Raw genomic sequence first — 18,319 nt, 5'->3', positions numbered from 1 at the left:
ACTCGCTTTATACTAAATATTAGGTGTGTAAAAAGCAACAAGAAAAGACAAGACCCCTGTCCTTATCATGCTTGCAGTATAGTGGGAAAAACAGATAAGTAAATTATATTGTGTTAGAGGAAGAATAGGGTACTAAATGAGCATGTAGGAGCTGTACCTAACTTTGGTGTGCGGGCTTAAGGAAGCTTTCTGGAGGAGAGGGAAGAGGAAGCGTGTTTAGGCAGAAGGAATGCTATGTTTAGTGGCAAGAAGATTAGTACAGTGAGGAAATGACTTGTTAATCTTCTGTCATAGAGCTTACCATATAGTGAAGGAACTTCGGTTGGTAGCTCCCCAACTAGACTATAATTTCTTCACTGTTTATATTCTTTTACCAGATAAGCACTGTAATCCAGAAGAGGTTTTGAGAACCAGGGCTGGACTCACAAATGAAGGCCTGGGGCTAAGAGAAATGAAAATATAGTGTCCAGGGTGAAAGTGGTGTGGAAAATGAAATTTAAAGTTTGCAAAAGGACCAGTTCAGAAGGCCCAGGAAGAAAGGCACCATCCACGTGGGAGATAGTGGGATTGTAAACAAATATCAAAAAACTGAAGTTACATTTAGTTTGAGAAGGGAGATAAGAGGCAGAGACTACGTTTGGAGTCACAGAAATATAGAGACACTGAAACGACAGAGACACTTCTATGTTTTCTCTTTGTCTCCTCTCTCTTTCCTCCCCCCCTTCTCTCTCTCTCTCCCTCCCCCCCACCCCCCTCTCTCTTTTTCTCCCCCACCCCAGTCTTGCTCTATTTTTCAGTTTATAGCATTAAATCAGTTTGAATTTGAGGACAGGGACTATACCTTTTCAACTTTGTGTCCGTAGTGCCAGGCACATAGTAAGGATTCAATAAACATTTGTTGAAAGAATAAACTCTTTTTATCCCTTCATGCATTGTTTAGGACACTGTTCCACTTACTGTCATCTTCTCTAGTATCATTAGTCTTTCCCTCTTTGTATAGAGTAATCCTCAGGCTCAAACATACTCACATCTGACCTGTGTCTGTTGTAGACATTCAGAAAACTATATCATTTGAAAACTTTTGAGCTTTTCATTGATTCTTTGAAGTTAACTTTTTGCAAGAATTAACACGTTTATTATACTGACTCCTGCTCCAACTGCTATGTCTTTCCATTTATTCACTTTTCTTTTTTGTCTTCTTCTGCAATGGTCTTATTAAGTTTATTCTTTGGTATTTTGTATTTTTGTTACTGTTGTGTGTAGAATATGTTCAGATTTTCTAACTGCTAACGTATGAGAAAATTATTGAATTTTGCATATTTATGTTTAGCCACCTAACCAAACTCTGTTTTATTTCTAATGGTTTTTCAGTTGTTTCTTTTATATTCTTGGTAGATAATTGACCCTGTTGTAAGTTAAACTTTTTATATCTTTTTGTCTTACTGAATTGACTATAATATTTTGAACAACATTAAATTTAGTGGTAATTCTGGTACCCTTGTCTTTAAAGGCATTTCCTTTAGGTTTCACTGTTAAGTCACTCTTTCTTCAAGACTGCCTCTTCGACATCCATCTTTTAGGTCTTCTGCTTTTTTTCCTCTCACTTGCTCCCTGATCCTTCATACGTTGAACGTGGTCCTTCCCAACTGTTCTGTCTTCAGCTACCTTCTCTCTCACAGAATCTATACAATTAATCTAAGTGATGCCATTCATCACTGTGGCTTTAGATATTACATATACACCATAGATTTCTAGCTGTTTTTTTTTTAATGTATTATTTATTTTTGGCTGCATTGGGTCTTTGTTGCTGCGCACGGGCTTTCTCTAGTTGTGGCAAGCAGGGGCTACTCTTCGTTGCGGTGCGTGGGCTTCTCGTTGCGGCTGGCTTCTCTTGTTGCGGAGCACGGGCTCTAGGCGCCCGGGCTTCAGTAGTTGTGGCTCGTGGGCTCTAGAGCGCAGGCTCAGTAGCTGTGGCGTACGGGCTTAGTTGCTCTGCAGTGTGTGGGATCTTCCCAGACCAGGGCTCGAACCTGTGTCCCCTGCATTGGTAGGCAGATTATTATTATTATTATTATTTTTGCGGTACGCGGGCCTTTCACTGTTGTGGCCTCTCCCGTTGCGGAGCACAGGCTCCGGATGCGCAGGCTCAGCGGCCATGGTTCACGGGCCCAGCCGCTCTGCGGCACGCGGGATCTTCCCGGACCGGGGCACGAACCCATGTCCCCTGCATCGGTAGGCGGACTCTCAACCACTGCGCCACCAGGGAAGTCCCTCCAGCTATTTATCTCTTAATTCCTACCTACCAGTTACGTATTTCTAGTTTACTATTTAACTTGTATAATTTTTTTCTTCTTAATCAGGCTTTTAATGAGTTCCATGCATATAGTACATATAGTGATGAACAAGACAGACATTGTCCCTGCATTTATGGAGTTTACAGTCTAGTGGGGAAGACAGGCATTCAACAAGTAATGAAAAGCTGTGAAAATTCAGTGACGAAATGAGATGCTGTGACAGGTGTATGGTAAAGGGGCTATGGAGGATGATTATCTGAGTCAGTGACATTAAAGTTGAGACCTAGGGCTTCCCTGGTGGCGCAGTGGTTGAGAGTCGGCCTGCCAATGCAGGGGACACGGGTTCGTGTCCCAGTCTGGGAAGATCCCACATGCCGCAGAGCGGCTGGGCCTGTGAGCCATGGCCGCTGAGCCTGCGCGTCCAGAGCCTGTGCTCCGCAATGGGAGAGGCCACAACAGTGAAAGGCCCGCGTACCGCAAAAAAAAAATAAAATAAAATAAAAAATGCTGAGACCTAAGGGAATGGAAAAGAGAGTGAGAAGCTCTCCAGGCAGCAGAAATGGTATTTGCAGAGGCTCTCAAGTTGGAAGGAATATGTCATGCTTAAGGCACTGAAAGAAGGGAAACATGGCTACAGTGGAGGAGGTAGAGCATGAGTGGTGAGATATAAGGCCAGAGAAGTAGGGAGAAAACAAAACTTATTAACTAAATAAATGTTTATTAACTGTACATTCTCTACCAAGCCCTGTGCTAAGTTCTGGGGATGCAGCAGGAACAAATCAGGCAAAACTTCCTGTTCTAATGGAACTTACACTCTTTTGGGGGAGACAGACAATAGACAAGGTAAACAAGTAACATATGAACAAATAACATGGTATGTTAGATAGTGATATGTGCTGAGGAGGGAGAAAAAAGTAAGGAAGGGACAAAGAGTAATATGAGAGGCTTTCATTGCAGAGGAAAATTGAAGTAAATTCCAAACAGAGGTTAACAGTGAGAGCAAATGTTGAAGCAGTTTGCCTGGCATGTTTGAGAGCAGCAGAGGCTAGTATAGTTGGAGTGGAGTGAGTGAGGGTGTCAGTAGTAGGAGATGAGGTCCAGGGGAGCGAGGTCGTGTAGGGCCTTTATCTTTTGGCTTTTACTCTGAGTGAGATAAGCCGTTGGAGGGTTTTGAACAGAGAAGTGATATGATCTGTAAGGCTGCCATGTTTTACCATTTCATGGACTCGCTGTTTGCACAGAATTCAATGTAGACTCATGCAGTGCTGTATTCCTGATCTGACGTATGCTTTAAAAGAATCACTGTTGGCTGTTGGGTTGGAAATGGACTGGAAGGGGAATTAAGATACAAAGAGGTAATTAGGAAGCTATTATCATAATTCACATAAGAGATGATGGTGGCTTAAATCAGGGTGGAAACAGTGAGAAGTGATCAGATTCTGGATATATTGGATGGTAGAGTTGTAAGCATTTGCTTGCTGATTGAATATGAGGTGGGAAAGAGAGAAAAGGACTTTACCTGGAAGTGTGGAGTTGCCATTAATTGAGATGGGGGGAGACTTCATGGGGAGCAGAAATTTAAAAGCTTGATTTTGGACATGTTAAATTTGAAATACCTATTAGACCTTCAAGTAGAAATGCTGAGTAGGGCATTGGGTATACATGTCTAAAGAGAGAAGTGTGGGCTGTTTATATGCGGGAGTCATCACTATATGGATAGTATTTAAAGGACTGTGCACACTGATCTGGAACCTCCTTTTACACATAACAGGCTTAAGGACCAAGTTGAGGATTTGGGACTTTTATTCTAAGGATAGTACAAGCCATAAAAGGTTTAAACTAGAGACACCTATTTAGATTTGTTTGTCTGCGGTGGGGGAGATGAATTACACAGGGGCAGAGGCAACTGATGGGTTCTACAGTAGTTTGGGTTAGAGTTACTGATGACTTGGACTGCGGGGGGCAGGGGTGCAGTGGGGCTGGACTGTGTTTTGGTTGTAACTGTTGTTCTGTCACAGACCATTCCAAACTTGGTAGCATAAAGTGTGATTATTCTTATTTTGTGGGCCAAGAATTCAGACAGGGTACAACAGAGATAGCTTATGTCTGCTTCACAATGTTTGCGGCCTCATCTTGTGAAGAATTGAAAGGATGAGGTGACTGAAAAGGATGAAGGCTTCTTCACTCACATGTCTGCACCTGAAGTGGGACAACTCAAAGGCTGCGTTCAGTGAAGACTGTCAGACAGAGTAGCTCCACGTGACCTCTTCATGCGGCTTGGGCTTCTCCAGGCCTGGAGACTGGGTTCAGAGAGGAAGCATCTGTAGAGCAAGCATTCCCAAGACCAAGGCAGAACCACAAGTCATTTTCCCCTCACCTCTGCTGTGCTCCCCTGGTTACAAGCAAGTCAGTACAACCAGCCTAAATTGAAGGAGAGAGGAATTGGACTCCTCTTGCTGGGAGGAGATATCAAAGTCACATTGCAGAAAAGCATGTGGCATAAGAGATTTTGCAGCTATCTTTGGAAAATAGCATCTTCCAGAGAGGAAATGACACAATTCAAGATGTATTTAAGAGGTGGACTTGTTAGGTCTTGGGGAATGATTGAATTAAGAGATGAAAAAGGAATCAAATATTCATTCATTTATTCTACAAATATTTAAGAGCCTGTTATATGATTAGCACTCTTCTGTGATGATTCTGAGAACTTGAGTGGATGGTGGTGCCATTTACTGATTTCGAAAACACTGCAGAGAGATAGAGACAGAAATGATTAAGTTCAATTTGGAGTATATTGAGTTTGAGGTGCCGGTGAGGGGGCATCCGAGTGGAGATTTCCAGGAGGCAGTTGAGTATAATGCATCTAGAATATAGAAGGCAGAATTAGTAGAATAAATTTGAGAATTGTCAGCATAAGGTGAGAGAAAAAAAAACGTAGAACTTCCCTGAGAAATAACAATACTTAATGACAGGCTGGAGGAGAAAAAGTTGACAAAGGTGACTGAAGAAGAACAGCCAAGAGAGGAGAAAGAAAACCAGGGACGGTAGTATCAGACCTTAGGGATGAGAGTATTTTAAGGAGGGAGTGGTCCCTGTAAGGCATTCCATCAAGAGGTCAGATAAGATCATGATTAAAAGTCATTGATTGTCAGGCAGAAGACCTAGATAGACATTTCTTCAAAGAAGACATACAGATGGCCAGTGGGCACATGAACCGATGCTCGTCATTGCTAATTATTAGAGAAATGCAGATCAAAACTAGAGGTACCACCTCACACCTGTCAGAATGGCCATCATTAAAAAGTCTACAGATAACAAATCCTGGAGAGGGTGTGGAGAAAAGGGAACCCTCTTACACTGTTTGTGAGAATGTAAATTGGTGCGCTCACTATGGAAAACAGTATGGAGGTTCCTCAAAAAAAAAACAGAGTTGCCATATGATCCAGCAATCCCACTCCTGGGCATATGCCCAGACAAAACTAATTTGAAAAGTTACATGCACCCCTATTTCATAGCAGCACTATTTACAATAGCCAAGACATGGAAACTACCTAAATGTTGTCTATCAACAGATGAATGGACAAAGAAGATGTGGTGTGCGTGTGTGTGTATGTATGTGTGCGTGCACGCACACATACATACACACACACACATACACACACTGGAATGTTACTCAGCCATAAAAAAGAATGAGATAATGCCATTTGCAGCGATATGGATGGACCTAGAGATTATCATAGTAAGTGAAGTAAGTCAGAAAGAGAAAGACTAATACTGTATGATATCACTTATTTGTGGAATCTAAAATATGACACAAATGAACATATCTACAAAACAGAAACAGACTCACAGACTTAGAGAACAGACTTGTGGTTGCCAAGGGAGAGGGGCATGGGGGAGGGGAGGATTGGGAGTTTGGGACTAGCAGATACAAACTATTATATATAGAATGGATAAACAAAAATGTCCTACTGTATAACACAGGGAACTATATTCAATATCCTGTGATAAACTATAATGGAAAAGAATATGAAAAAGAATATATGTAAAACTGAATCACTTTGCAGAAATTTACAACATTGTAAATCAACTATACTTCAGTAAAAGTTTTTTAAAAAGATGTTCATTGTCTTGAACAATCTAGAGGTCATTTGGAGACTATGTCAAGGGCTCTTTTGAGTAGTGAGTGTGGAAGTCAGATTGGAATTGGTTCAGAAGTTAGGGGAAAGAGAATGTGTTTATATATATATATAGGAGTTTGACTATAAAGGGAATTTTAAAAATCACAATAGAAGTAGCCAGCCTAGAGAGAGACATGGCTAAATCATAATATTATAATTATTTAATCATGTATTATATTAATAGTTATTATATAATTAGACAACATGTTGTAGGGGGAAAAAAAGCTCTAATTTGGGAGACTACAGATTTGAGTTTTAGTGTCTTCTCTTACCCTCCCAGTAGTTCCTGCGATGGTAGAGCCTTAGATAAGAGATAGAACATTGCCATTGAAATAGAAATAAAATAAAAATGATTAGGTCAGTGCAGGTGAGTTTGTGACTGTGTATTTGGAAACTTAAAGTTGTTCATTATGGCTGTACTTAAGAAGGATCAAGTGAAGTGCATCTTTCATTCCTCTCACTTCTAGGGTCACATAAGCAATGTAATTCCTGTACCGTGCTATATTTTGCTTGACCTTTTACCATCCTTATCCCAAAGCCAGTTGACCCTTTTCATCTCACTCCTCTTCCTACACAGTAATATCAGTGTTGTTTGTAAATAATTTTCTGAGAAAGAAAATGTGGGAGATGGAATATGGGGGCTATTTTATTTCGTATGGATAATCTGAAAAAATATCCTTAGGATATACTTTAAGATATAACTGCATACATTGATGGAAGACAAAATGATGTAGTAAAAAATACCCTGGAGGGTAGACTTAATTCTGATTGTGCAAATTAGTTTTGTAACCTTAGGCAGATTGCTTCATGATGTGTAAAATGAAGGGGCTTGTGTTGGATGGCTTTAATTGGCCCTTCTTGCTGTAAGATTCTACAGTTCCATAAGAACTCTTCCTGGGCAAAGTTTTGTTGACTAAAGAATAACCACTATATTGTCTACAGGATCCTGAAGTAGATGCTGAACTACTCTGCTGTTTTGTTTGTTGTTTCTGCTCTTCTTTTACTTATCAGTCACCCCCAAAATGAAGATATTTTTGTGGCTTTTATTTCAGGTGCCCTAATGCATGAGTTATCAAATGATGGTGCTCGTAGACAGTTCGAATTTTACCTGGAAGAAATGATTCTGCCTCTCATGGTAGCTAGTGCCCAGAGTGGGGAACGTGAATGCCACATAGTGGTGCTTACAGACGATGATGTGGTTGATTGGGATGAAGAGTATCCACCACAGATGGGAGAAGAATATTCACAAAGTAAGTCCTGTGGCATATTTTCTCTCTCAAATCATCACAGATTTTCTCTTTATCTTTTACAATATTGATCAAAGGACAGTTTTTATAAAGAAAGTATGTTGAACTCTTACTTATACCAGGAGTTGGCAAACTACAGCCTGTGGGCCAAATCCAGCCTTTTGCCTGTTTTTATAAACAAAGTTATATGTATTGTCTGTGGCTGCTTATGCGCTACAATGGCAGAGTGGAGTAGTTGGAATGAAGACCGCATGGCTAGCAAAGCCCAAAGTGTTTACTATCTGGCCCTTTACAGAAAAAGTGTACCCGCCCATGTCATGCACAGAAATGGTTTGCTTTTTGTTGAGTATCTGGATCTTAATGATTTTTTTTCTTTGCATTTAGAAGCATCCAAGAGAAGTAGATCCTGGAATAGTAGATAATAAAAAAATAAGTTGTTTTTTTTTAGATGAATTTCTATGTGTATATAAAATGAGAAGCTTCAACTCAGTGATTGCAAATATGACTTTAAGTTCTAAGACATTCCTTTTTTAATGTCATAAGTGTTCCTGGAGGATAACAGTGACCCTTCCGAAAAGCTTTGCAGAACTTTAGGTATTTCTGACGAAAACGGCACATCTTGAGCAGCAGTGACTAACTTTTTTCTTATTGCGCTTCCAAACTTTTTCTGATTAGAACCTTTTGATTTTTTTTTTCTGTTAGAAAATTTATCTCATATTGGTTTGGTTTTGTTTTCATGGTGAACCCAATCTAGTATTTTTGAACAGCTTCATAGATTGAGAAAAAGAGTTAAAAGAATGATTTGAGGAGCTAGGTAAAATAGCCCAACATCTTGTTCTGTCCTCCAGTCTGTGTTGACTCGGTAAGGACTAGGGTTTAAGTAAAAAGTACACGATTATAGAAAGTATGGAGCCCTTTAAGCTCTCATTTTTCCATTTTACTTACCCTTTTCTAAAAATAAAGCAGACTAAATGGTATTCTTTTTTATTTTAATTCTAAAGATTTTCATTAGATTACGTTATCGTAGCGCTTTTCAGAATTTACATTGAGACATTTCCTTTGCATGATACACTTGAACAACTATTCTGACTCTTCTGTGGACAGTTAGAATAATAAAATGTTACTATTTCCTCATTCCTAGGCTCTTTGCTGACAATGGTTTTCTATAATAATATGTGGAATAAAAAGTTGAACAAAGCACAGGAAAAATAAAAGGTTACCAAAAATCAGAAGAAATACACTAAATCATTTTCTGTGTAGAAAAAGGAATGAACAAACTTTTACTTTTCAAAAAGTTTGACTCCGAGACAGTAGAGCCAGCTGTAGAGCACAGAAATGATATTATGGTGATACAGGAATAATAATAGACCTGGGCTTTTCCTTTTTAGTTATTGAGCTTTTCATTTCAATGTTTTTTGGTTTGTTTTTTGTTTCTTAAACATTGAAGCTTAAAAGGACTGGAAACATTTTTACTCAATTTGTCTATAAATATGTTTCATTTTGTGCCAAGATGTTCCAACGTAAAGAAGATACATTTGAGTAGACAGAGATGAGATAGTCTCTTCAGCCTGATTTTCCTAAATGTGACATTATACCACCACCCATTCTGAGATGTCAAAAAATCTTTATCTTAAAATAATATCAGTAGTCTTAAGGATGTAGTAATAATCACAAATTTACTCCATGAGTAGCTTCTGTATACGTTTTTTTCCTTTTATTGGCTCTTAAACCAGCATGTTTGGTTTGTGAGTGTGTTTTTCTTTTTTTGAAAAAACCTTTGCAGTTCACCTTTTAAGGGAGATAACTCCACCTGAAAGAGAGAAGGCGAGGAAGGCCCATCAGTCTAACTCCCTGAAGTGCCCAGCACATTTGGAAGACTCAACATGTTGTCAGTGGAATGTCTGTCCTTTGCAAAGCCAGTTTGCTCTAAACAGACTAACCTAGGCAGAACATGCTCGAATCTGCCATTTTTAACATCTATATTAAATGGGACTGTTCGCCTGAATGGAAAACAGTTTGTGGGGTGGGCCTTTGTTTTGGGGGAGTTATTAATAGTTGCTCAATCCATGAAATGCAAGATGTATCCATTTTGTACTTTCTGACAAGGCAGTTTTTTCCCCTCCAGATGAGGCCTTGTAGGCATCAGAGCAAAGTCCTTTACTTTGCCTGCTTGATAATCATGTGATACCTTTTTTTTGGTTCTCTTTATTTGAAGAAATTGGGGCAGATCCCATTCCAATAAGTTTGTATATGATATATCTTTCAGAAGGAGATTCTTCCTATGGATTGGGTTATCTGATTGGTTATTAAAGCTTTTCTTGTTTCAACTTATGTAGACATTTGCTTATGTATTAACTGTACTGAATTGTCCTGTCATGTTGGCTAGTCATCCTTTGGCATCACTGCATCCATTATTTGGGCTTTTAGGGTTGTCAGGCCCCTTTGATGATCAAGATAAACTTGAGTCATCTCCAAGTACTTTGATTTTAATAAGAAAATATTTTTGTCTCTTTGTTTCCAGTTATTTATAGCACAAAATTATATAGATTTTTCAAGTACATTGAAAACAGAGATGTGGCCAAATCAGTTTTGAAGGAGAGGGGTCTTAAGAAGATTAGATTGGGAATAGAAGGTAAGACATTTTCACTATTTTCTATTAATTTTCTTTTGAAAAAAGCAAGGTTAAACAACTGGATCCCATTGAGAATATAGTTTGAATATTTTGAGAAAAATTCAGACAAATGATTACTGAATGCTCATGCAGTAGACATATAAATAACAAAAATCAGCTTCCTTTATCTGAGATGATAAATAGAAGGCCATTAGAAATTATTATTCATTCCATAAGATCCCTAGCAATATTGAGATATGAATTTGTCTTTTCTGCTGTCGCCCGACTTAATGCATTTTTGACTAAGCCCATGGAGTGTGTTTGGCACGCATGTGTGTATATTCTCGTAAGACTGACAGGACTCTGCCTAGTAGTGATCGTGATCAAAGCCCAACAGAATTAAAATCTAGTACTTTCTGAAAATTCATGTAAAAACAGTGCTAGTAGCTTACTAGTGTCTTAAAGTATAATAGCTTATTTTCAAATTAAATTGAATTGCAAATATACTTCATCTTACTTAAATGCATACTTTTTAGATTGCTTTTTACTTTATGATTTAAATGAATTTTTGTCAGATGCTTCTTTTATTTTAAAGTGTCCTTACTAAAAACAAAGTATCTTCTTTGGCATACCATAGTAAAGGGTAAAGACTGCTTGTGTTCAGAGCCTATGATTTAATAGCTGTATGACCTTGGCCAAGGCACTTTACTTCTCTTTGCCTTCGTTTCCTCATCTAAAATGGGAGCATTAATAAGTACTTTATAGGGTTATTGTGAGGACAGAATGAGTTAAAATAGGGCCTAGCACATAGTAATTTCTGTGTTTGTGATAACGAAGATTGTGGTGTTCAGATCAATGACCAGATAAGCTTCTGGAGATCGCTGTAATGGGCTACTGAGACATATGGAAGAATGACCAGAAACAGGGTCTTTGTGGGAAGGGGAGGAAACTTTGGGCTTAAAAAAGAGGACACATTAGCTTCACCAGTATGTCCCCTCTTCTGTGATTTTGCAAACGATGGGATTTAGTTGTTTCCTTTCAGAGCTAAAGAGAAGGTAACTGGAGGGAGCTACTTCAGATGAGTGGGCAGGGGAGCAGTTATTTGATCTGAAGCCTGATGACAAGTGGGTTGGAACTAGATTGTAAAAAATAAAGCCTTATATACTGTGCTGAGGAGGATGGACCTTCCTCTTTAAGCATGAGGGCGTCATTGGTAGTTTTAAAGCAAGGATGTAATATGATTACACTTGTGTTAGAGTGGTGATTCTGTGTGGAGGGCAGAGTGGAATACACTGAGATGGGAATTTTAAAGACTTTTAATAGTCCAAAAGCAATCAAGGACAAGGGAATAATAGAGGGTAGAAACCTTTCTGATCTCTACTGCTGCCCTTCAGCTGGTAATTGAGTGGAAGTATGAAACGAAGAAGACATTCTACAAAAGGTCCTTAGAAGGTATTTAGTCCTTGCCCCTGTTCCCCCTCACCTCAACCACATACACACGCCACACGTGGCTAAATATACTAGCTACCTACGATGCCTACATAACATCCTCCTATGCAAGAATCCTTAATTGAGTCCCTACTATGTGAGGCCTTTGTATTTTTTTCTGATTCTAACTATGGTCTAACTATGGCCTATGGGCCAAATCCAGCCCATTACCTGTTTTTTATAAAGTTTTATTGGAACATAGACATGCTCATTAATTTATGTATTGTCTGTGGCTGATTTCACTTTACAACAGCATAGTTGAGTGGGTGTGATAGAGACCATATGGCCTACAAGCCTGAAATATTTACCGTCTGGCCCTTTACAGAAAATGTTCACCAGTACTTGGTCTAAACTAGCAATTCATGCTAGTGGGAAGGAGAGAAGGAACTTTTGATAGCATCTAAGGAAAGTATGTCTTCAGAGAAATTGCCTTACTAGTAAATGACTGAAATTTTTCCGAAACCAGGATGGTTGTTACCAGTTGTTACTCTTCAGTGGTTATCATCTAAGATGAGGAAGATATAATGAATTAGGGAAAGCTGTGTTGACTGAAAAAAATGCACAACCTGAATGTTCAGAATTATGTTTTATTTGGTGGCCTTACTGAGGACTATAGCCTGTGATACAGCCTCTCAGACAGCTCTGAGAAACTGTTCCAAAGAGGTAAGGGAGGAGCCAGGATATATAGGAGTTTTTGCTGGAAAAAAAAAAAATCAGAAGATTACTGCTCATCACAAAAAAACAGACATCTCAAGTTAATGATTTTAGCGCCTCTCTATGTTTGGGGAGGTGCAGGAGTCTAGGCTTGTTGCAATTATTCCTTTAATACGCATCTTAACTGTCTAGGGCCAGTATCCTGTTTTTCTCCATCCTGAATTCCCCTCAGGAGCATCCTTGGGTGGGGGTGGCTGCAGTGGCTGATGGCTTGATGGCCGCAACATCCTTGTTTACTGACATGGCAAGCAACGTTTTTTTTTTTGTCCACAGCTGCTTTGGCCATTGGCAGTTTGTCCATTGCCAATCTAAATGAACTGCCTGGTTGTTGGGAGTAGTAACATTTAAATGATATAGGGGTTAAAATATTGGCTTTGCTGACCTAGGTGCAGAAGTACCTGGAATTAGCGAAGCTGGAGAGTTCTACGGCTCCTTGTCACTTAACAGTAAAAAGGAAAGAAAAACCCAGAAAAATATGAAGATGAGATTTACGTTTAAAGAAAGTAGAAGGCTACGGGGACTTCCCTGGTGGCGGAGTGGTTGAGAGTCCTCCTGCCGATGCAGGGTTCACGGGTTCGTGCCCTGGTCCGGGAAGATCCCACATGCCGCGGAGCGGCTGGGCCCGTGAGCCATGGCCGCTGAGCCTGCACGTCCGGAGCCTGTGCTCCGCAACGGGAGAGGCCACAACAGTGAGAAGCCCATGTACCACAAGAAAAAAAAAAAAAAAAAAAAAAGTAGAAGGCTAATACTGCAGTAAGTTGCAGGCCTTGAGGCCAGATAATCCTGCGAAAGGAAGGGTTCAGGGATATTAAGGATATACAACTAGAGCCCATGATGCACTAGATTACATACCATTGTATTAGGGACCCAGCCCCTCCATGCTTTCCGCATGTTATTCTGGTAGTTGGTGGATGGTGGGAGGTTTTGTGAATTACATCAGTAGAATTTCAGTTTCTTGCTGTTGAACTAATGACCAAGGGGATAGAATATTGAATTCCCTTCTTTGTTTTGTTTGTTCAAGAACTACAGTAACCCTCTTTAGGTTAAATTGGGTGAGGAATGTGGGGACCCATGTGGGTGTGCATACATGTGTGTGTGCGTATCCTCAGTTTTTAAAACCTCCCTCTCCTTCAGGTTATCCAACCTACAAAGAAAAAGTAAAGAAAAGGCCTGGGGGCCGCCCAGAAGTGATTTACAACTATGTCCAAAGGCCCTTTATTCGAATGTCTTGGGAGAAGGAAGAAGGAAAGAGTCGGCATGTAGACTTTCAGTGCGTAAAGAGTAAATCTATCACCAACCTTGCAGCAGCTGCCGCAGACATTCCCCAGGACCAGCTGGTGGTCATGCACCCAACTCCTCAAGTGGATGAGCTGGATATTCTCCCTATCCATCCCCCTTCTAGCAACAATGACCTCGATCCTGACGCACAGAATCCGATGCTGTGATGGTGATGTTGCTTGAAACCATAGCATGCTACTCTTCGCAGTGACGCTGCACTCTCCTCATCCTGCACTGCAAGGCCACTCTCTGCACTGTGAGATGCACAGATGTTTAGGATATTGCAGTGTAGACTTTTTTAAAGACCAAAGGTAGCTGAATGGTTTTTTAAGTGAGTACAACTCTAGCATCTTGAGGTTCCAGTTATATAAATGTATTTGTTTACCGGTAGGTTTGTGGAATTGGTTCTTTATATGGGGGACAGTCCTTTTTCACACATCTAGATCTTTTCAGAAGTGGTGGAAATTGGCAGCTGGGGTACTTTCAGTCTAGGTTGATATTCATCACACCCCAGATAAAATGTAGAATATTATATAGTTGCACTTTATATATGGTGGTTAAGTGGAACTGTTCAAGCCATTTTTATAGTTGTGATGCACAATATAATTTAAATAAGTGCTTCTATCAGATTATTCTTTCAGTGAAATGTGTATAGTTTGCTGCCCATGATGAGCAAAAAATGAGTATCATTGGGCTTATTTGAATGATTAGGATGAGATTCAATGCCCATATCAGTTATCTCCAGTGCCGTTTTCATCCTTTTCAAGTGAGTCACATGCAGGGAGTGTGAACATCAGGTGGTTTATTATCCAGTCTGCCTTACCCTTAATCTGTTCACAGATATTTATTTACTAATGATTTTTTTTGAGTTATGGGATAGGAAGATGAAGTGTTTGCTCTTCATTTACTAAATGATTGTAAACTCGTTTTTCATCAAAATAAAATTCCATTGTTTTAATGTTTCTGATCTTTATAACCACCTTGACCAGATTTTCCATCTCATAATTAGCAGATATCCTGTCTTGTTGGTGTCAGTATAACTAGAAACCAGGTAGCTCAAGGAACTCCAGTTTGGTATATGTGTGATGAGGCACTTATATTCCCCACTAATTATAAAATATAAATCCAAAACATTGTTAGAGCTGAAAAGGGAATATTTTCATTTTCTAGCCTAACCGATATGAAGGATGAAATACCTTTACTAGGTCCTACAGTAACCTTAAGTAAGTTTCAGAGCCAAATTCTGACACTGGTTCAGTGTTTTCTCCATTATACTGTGATGTTCTGCCTAGCAAATTTTTCATGAAAATGTTTTTGTTTTGTTAATATTCTGTGGCCCAATTCATGAAGAAATCAGAAGTATTTAGGTGCTTTGGGTCCAGGGTCACTTACTGTTTGAAGCCATACAGCTGTGAGTAGTAGAGGAGTTGTACATTAGAGAAGCCAGTCTGTTCTATCTAATCTTGATTTTGTTAAATTTCAGAGGATTTGCAGTTTGTGTTTAAGCAGTAACATCTTTCTTTGCTCTCACAGAAACTGAAATTACAGTATAGCAAAAATACAGTACAGCTAAACTAGTAACAGGGAAATTATGTATGCCCTAGAATTGTTATGAAGGCCAGAAAAGCACTGTAAATGCTTTTGGTGTGGCTCATCCTTAAACACACACCCACCATGGAAAATTGATGATCCAGCCCTATGGCATTTTTTTCCCTGTAGGATTTTTCTAATTATTTGAAATGTGAACAATATTTATAGAACAAGGGAAACATTTATTAAAAATATTTAACTAATACATTATACTTTAACCCATATTTATAGTAAAGGATTCTTACAAGGAAGAATAAACGGTTTTATGATACAATTAGTATAAGAAATATCCACGTGGGGAACTTCTTTGTAGTGTAAAAACACCATACATCTGAAATGACCATCTGCATATAAAAGCTACCAATGATGCTTCTGTGCACAATGATTGATTAAAAAATTCAACACAAACAGAATCCAAAATATACAATTAATGCAAGCTATCCACAGCTAGCCCAATAATCATCAATGATGAGGAAACACTGGAGCAGGCTTAGTTCCACTTTGTCTGAAGTTACACATAGTAAGATTGACTTGTATCAATGGCTCTGAGATGGCTTTTATGAAGACAGTACATAAAAGCTGTTCTCTCCTTATCCGGTAAGCTTCACAGACTGTATAACTCCATCAGTAATGCACTTTGATACTGTAGCTGTCGCCAAAGCAACATGTAGTGTTTACAGCGGCCATGGCAAGTCGCTAAAGTCAACAGGACCACCGAGCCCAGCATCTGCTTCCAAGAGGCTCATTATGACAGCCATTGCTGCTTCATCATTACTGGGACTGCTTGAGCCTTGATCATTGTCTATCATATCTATGCCTATGTGAGGGTTCTCACCTGTGCAAAGAGATGAAGACTGGTCAGTGATAATACCAAAGCATGTTTAACTTTAGTAAGCGGTTCCTAAGCACACTTTTAATAAGAACGTTATACCTAACAGTAGGGTGAGAAGGATGAGAGAGGCTGCTTTTTTGGGGGGGTGGGTTGCCATATTTCTTTTTAACGTTGGTGTTTTTCAGAGGGAAGACCCAACTTTTTAAGAAGAAAGTACTTAAAATTCAATGAAGAGTATCAAGTATGAGTTGACCTCATTTTAATATTCTGATATAACCAGTTATAAGGAGAGAATTATTACAGAAGGAACAAAATAGGAAGATAGAGATTAGGGGAAAAAAGATCTAGAAAGCTAAGTAGAGAAAAAGATGGGTGGGGTGGGAGAAGCAAACTCTTCATTGGCTTAATGACTTTTAATACCCTCTGAAATGCTTACTGATGACCCTTTTAGGCTTTATCTTAACCTGCATGGCTCTCCCTCCGAAGAGATTATGTTCCACACATTGGGAGAAAGCCCATGTCCAGGGCGCTGTAGCCTCTTGAGTTCGAGGGACAGACCTGGACCCCAGCGAGAATCCAACCATTAAACTCAACTTTGAAGTAAAGATTTAAACAAATTTTAAACCTTTACTTTGTTCTTATCAAGTTTACCTAGAACTGGTTTGTTTTTCCAGTTCAGTTCTTAAAACTGACTTTATGCCACATGTTTTTTTGCAAGCTCTTTGCATTGGAAGTGAATAATAATGCTACTTACCAAGAATAGAAGAGCTATCAGAATATGGATAACCTGGGTTCTCCTGAGCCTGCCCTGGTAGTAGGCCACTGGAAGGAATGTCTGGAGTCCCTCCATTTAAAATCTACAAACAAAAGTAAAGTTTTCTCATCATCAGCAGTTTCAATCAGTATTTTATGCAGTGTCACCAAGAAAATGAAGCATGTTGAAAAGAGGAAGGTGGGGAGAAAAAGCTTCAAATGGCTTCAGTTTCTTATCGGATGATTTCACAGCAGAGACTCTTAAGGAATGGTCACAGTAAGGAAAAAACCTCTCCCCCAGACTAGTCTTCTCTTTATTGGATTCAGCCCACACAGGCAATTTAAAGGCTGAATAAAATCCCTAGAGCATTCACATGTTTAAGGCCAAGGACTAAACCTCAGGGAGCCCAGCTGGGCAGGTCCCCTGTAAGGGAGGAAAACTTCTTACAGCAACAGATGTTGCTGAAGAAGAAAGGGCTGTTACACTGTGAAGAGACACAGCTCTGAGGAGTCGCAAATGAACAACAAAACACTAGAATAAATCATCACTATAGTTATACCACAGATGCCAACATTAGTAACCACCGGTTTAAGTTCTTAAGAGAGGCTACTGAGAAGTATTATTACCACTCCTCAGTAGCAGAACTCTGTCTCCCCCAACTCCCCACCCCCCATGACTGAGTCTCATAGAAAAGCACCTTTGAGAAGTATTTGGATGTAGGTGCGGAAACAGTTTGGTAGAAGCTGGGATTTCAGGAGAGGCAGTGATTTCAGGCCTTGCCAGTAGATGGCATTACAACCTTATCTCCGCAATTCAACTTTTTGAAGAGACTCTCAAAAAGACTTTACACTCTAAAAATTATTGAGGACTCCAAAGAGCTTTTGTTTATACAGGCTATATTTGTCAATACTTACTATATGTGAAGTTAAAGCTAATACATTAAAAATATAATAAAACTATTACACATTAACATGAATAGCATTTTAATGAAAAAGAACTATTTTCAAAAATAACGAAAAGTTAGAAGTGTCATTTTACATTTTTTGCAAATCGAATGTCTGGCTTAACAATTTAACTAGATTCTCATTTGCTTCTCCATTCAGTCTGTTTAGGTATGTTGTTTGAAATACATATCTGAAGGAACTCTGGCCTCTCATAGATAGGCAGTTAGAAAAGGGAGGTATATTTTAACAGCCTTTTCAAATAATCGTGGTATTCTTTGATATTACATCAAAACTCAGCAAGCTGAAGTTTCTTAAAGATTAGTTGCAATGTGGAGTTAGAAACCATATCAATGAAATTTTGATACTCTTATGTTGAAATCCATTGG

General features: G+C 39.2%; 2 protein-coding genes across 11 annotated transcripts in view; one reads left to right on the top strand and one right to left on the bottom strand.

Moving 5' to 3' along the window:
• Positions 1–14,771, top strand: part of BTBD10 (BTB domain containing 10) — a 71,758-nt gene extending 56,987 nt beyond the window's left edge. For 2 of the 5 annotated variants that reach the window (XM_082660940.1, XM_082660937.1), the window contains 4 exons: positions 7,528–7,725; positions 9,506–9,610; positions 10,244–10,354; positions 13,670–14,771. In XM_082660940.1, coding sequence (XP_082517066.1) covers positions 7,528–7,725; positions 9,506–9,610; positions 10,244–10,354; positions 13,670–13,980 — 725 coding nt within the window. In that variant the 3' untranslated portion in view covers positions 13,981–14,771. Of the gene's footprint in view, positions 1–7,527; positions 7,726–9,505; positions 9,622–10,243; positions 10,355–13,669 lie in introns of all 5 variants that reach the window. The other 3 variants (XM_082660941.1, XM_082660938.1, XM_082660939.1) reach the window with 2 other exon arrangements.
• Positions 14,772–15,502: 731 nt separating this feature from the next.
• Positions 15,503–18,319, bottom strand: part of BMAL1 (basic helix-loop-helix ARNT like 1) — a 103,835-nt gene continuing 101,018 nt past the window's right edge. For 4 of the 6 annotated variants that reach the window (XM_082660299.1, XM_082660298.1, XM_082660301.1 and 1 more), the window contains 2 exons: positions 16,990–17,092; positions 15,504–16,238 (listed from right to left, as the gene is read on the bottom strand). In XM_082660299.1, coding sequence (XP_082516425.1) covers positions 16,078–16,238; positions 16,990–17,092 — 264 coding nt within the window. In that variant the 3' untranslated portion in view covers positions 15,504–16,077. Of the gene's footprint in view, positions 16,239–16,989; positions 17,093–18,319 lie in introns of all 6 variants that reach the window. The other 2 variants (XM_082660302.1, XM_082660303.1) reach the window with 2 other exon arrangements.

The sequence above is a fragment of the Grampus griseus genome (genome assembly GCF_964374135.1).
Source record: "Grampus griseus genome assembly, chromosome: 8".
NCBI lineage: Eukaryota > Metazoa > Chordata > Mammalia > Artiodactyla > Delphinidae > Grampus > Grampus griseus.
Note: the sequence above shows the minus strand (reverse complement) of the source record. Positions and strands in the feature narration are given on the sequence as shown.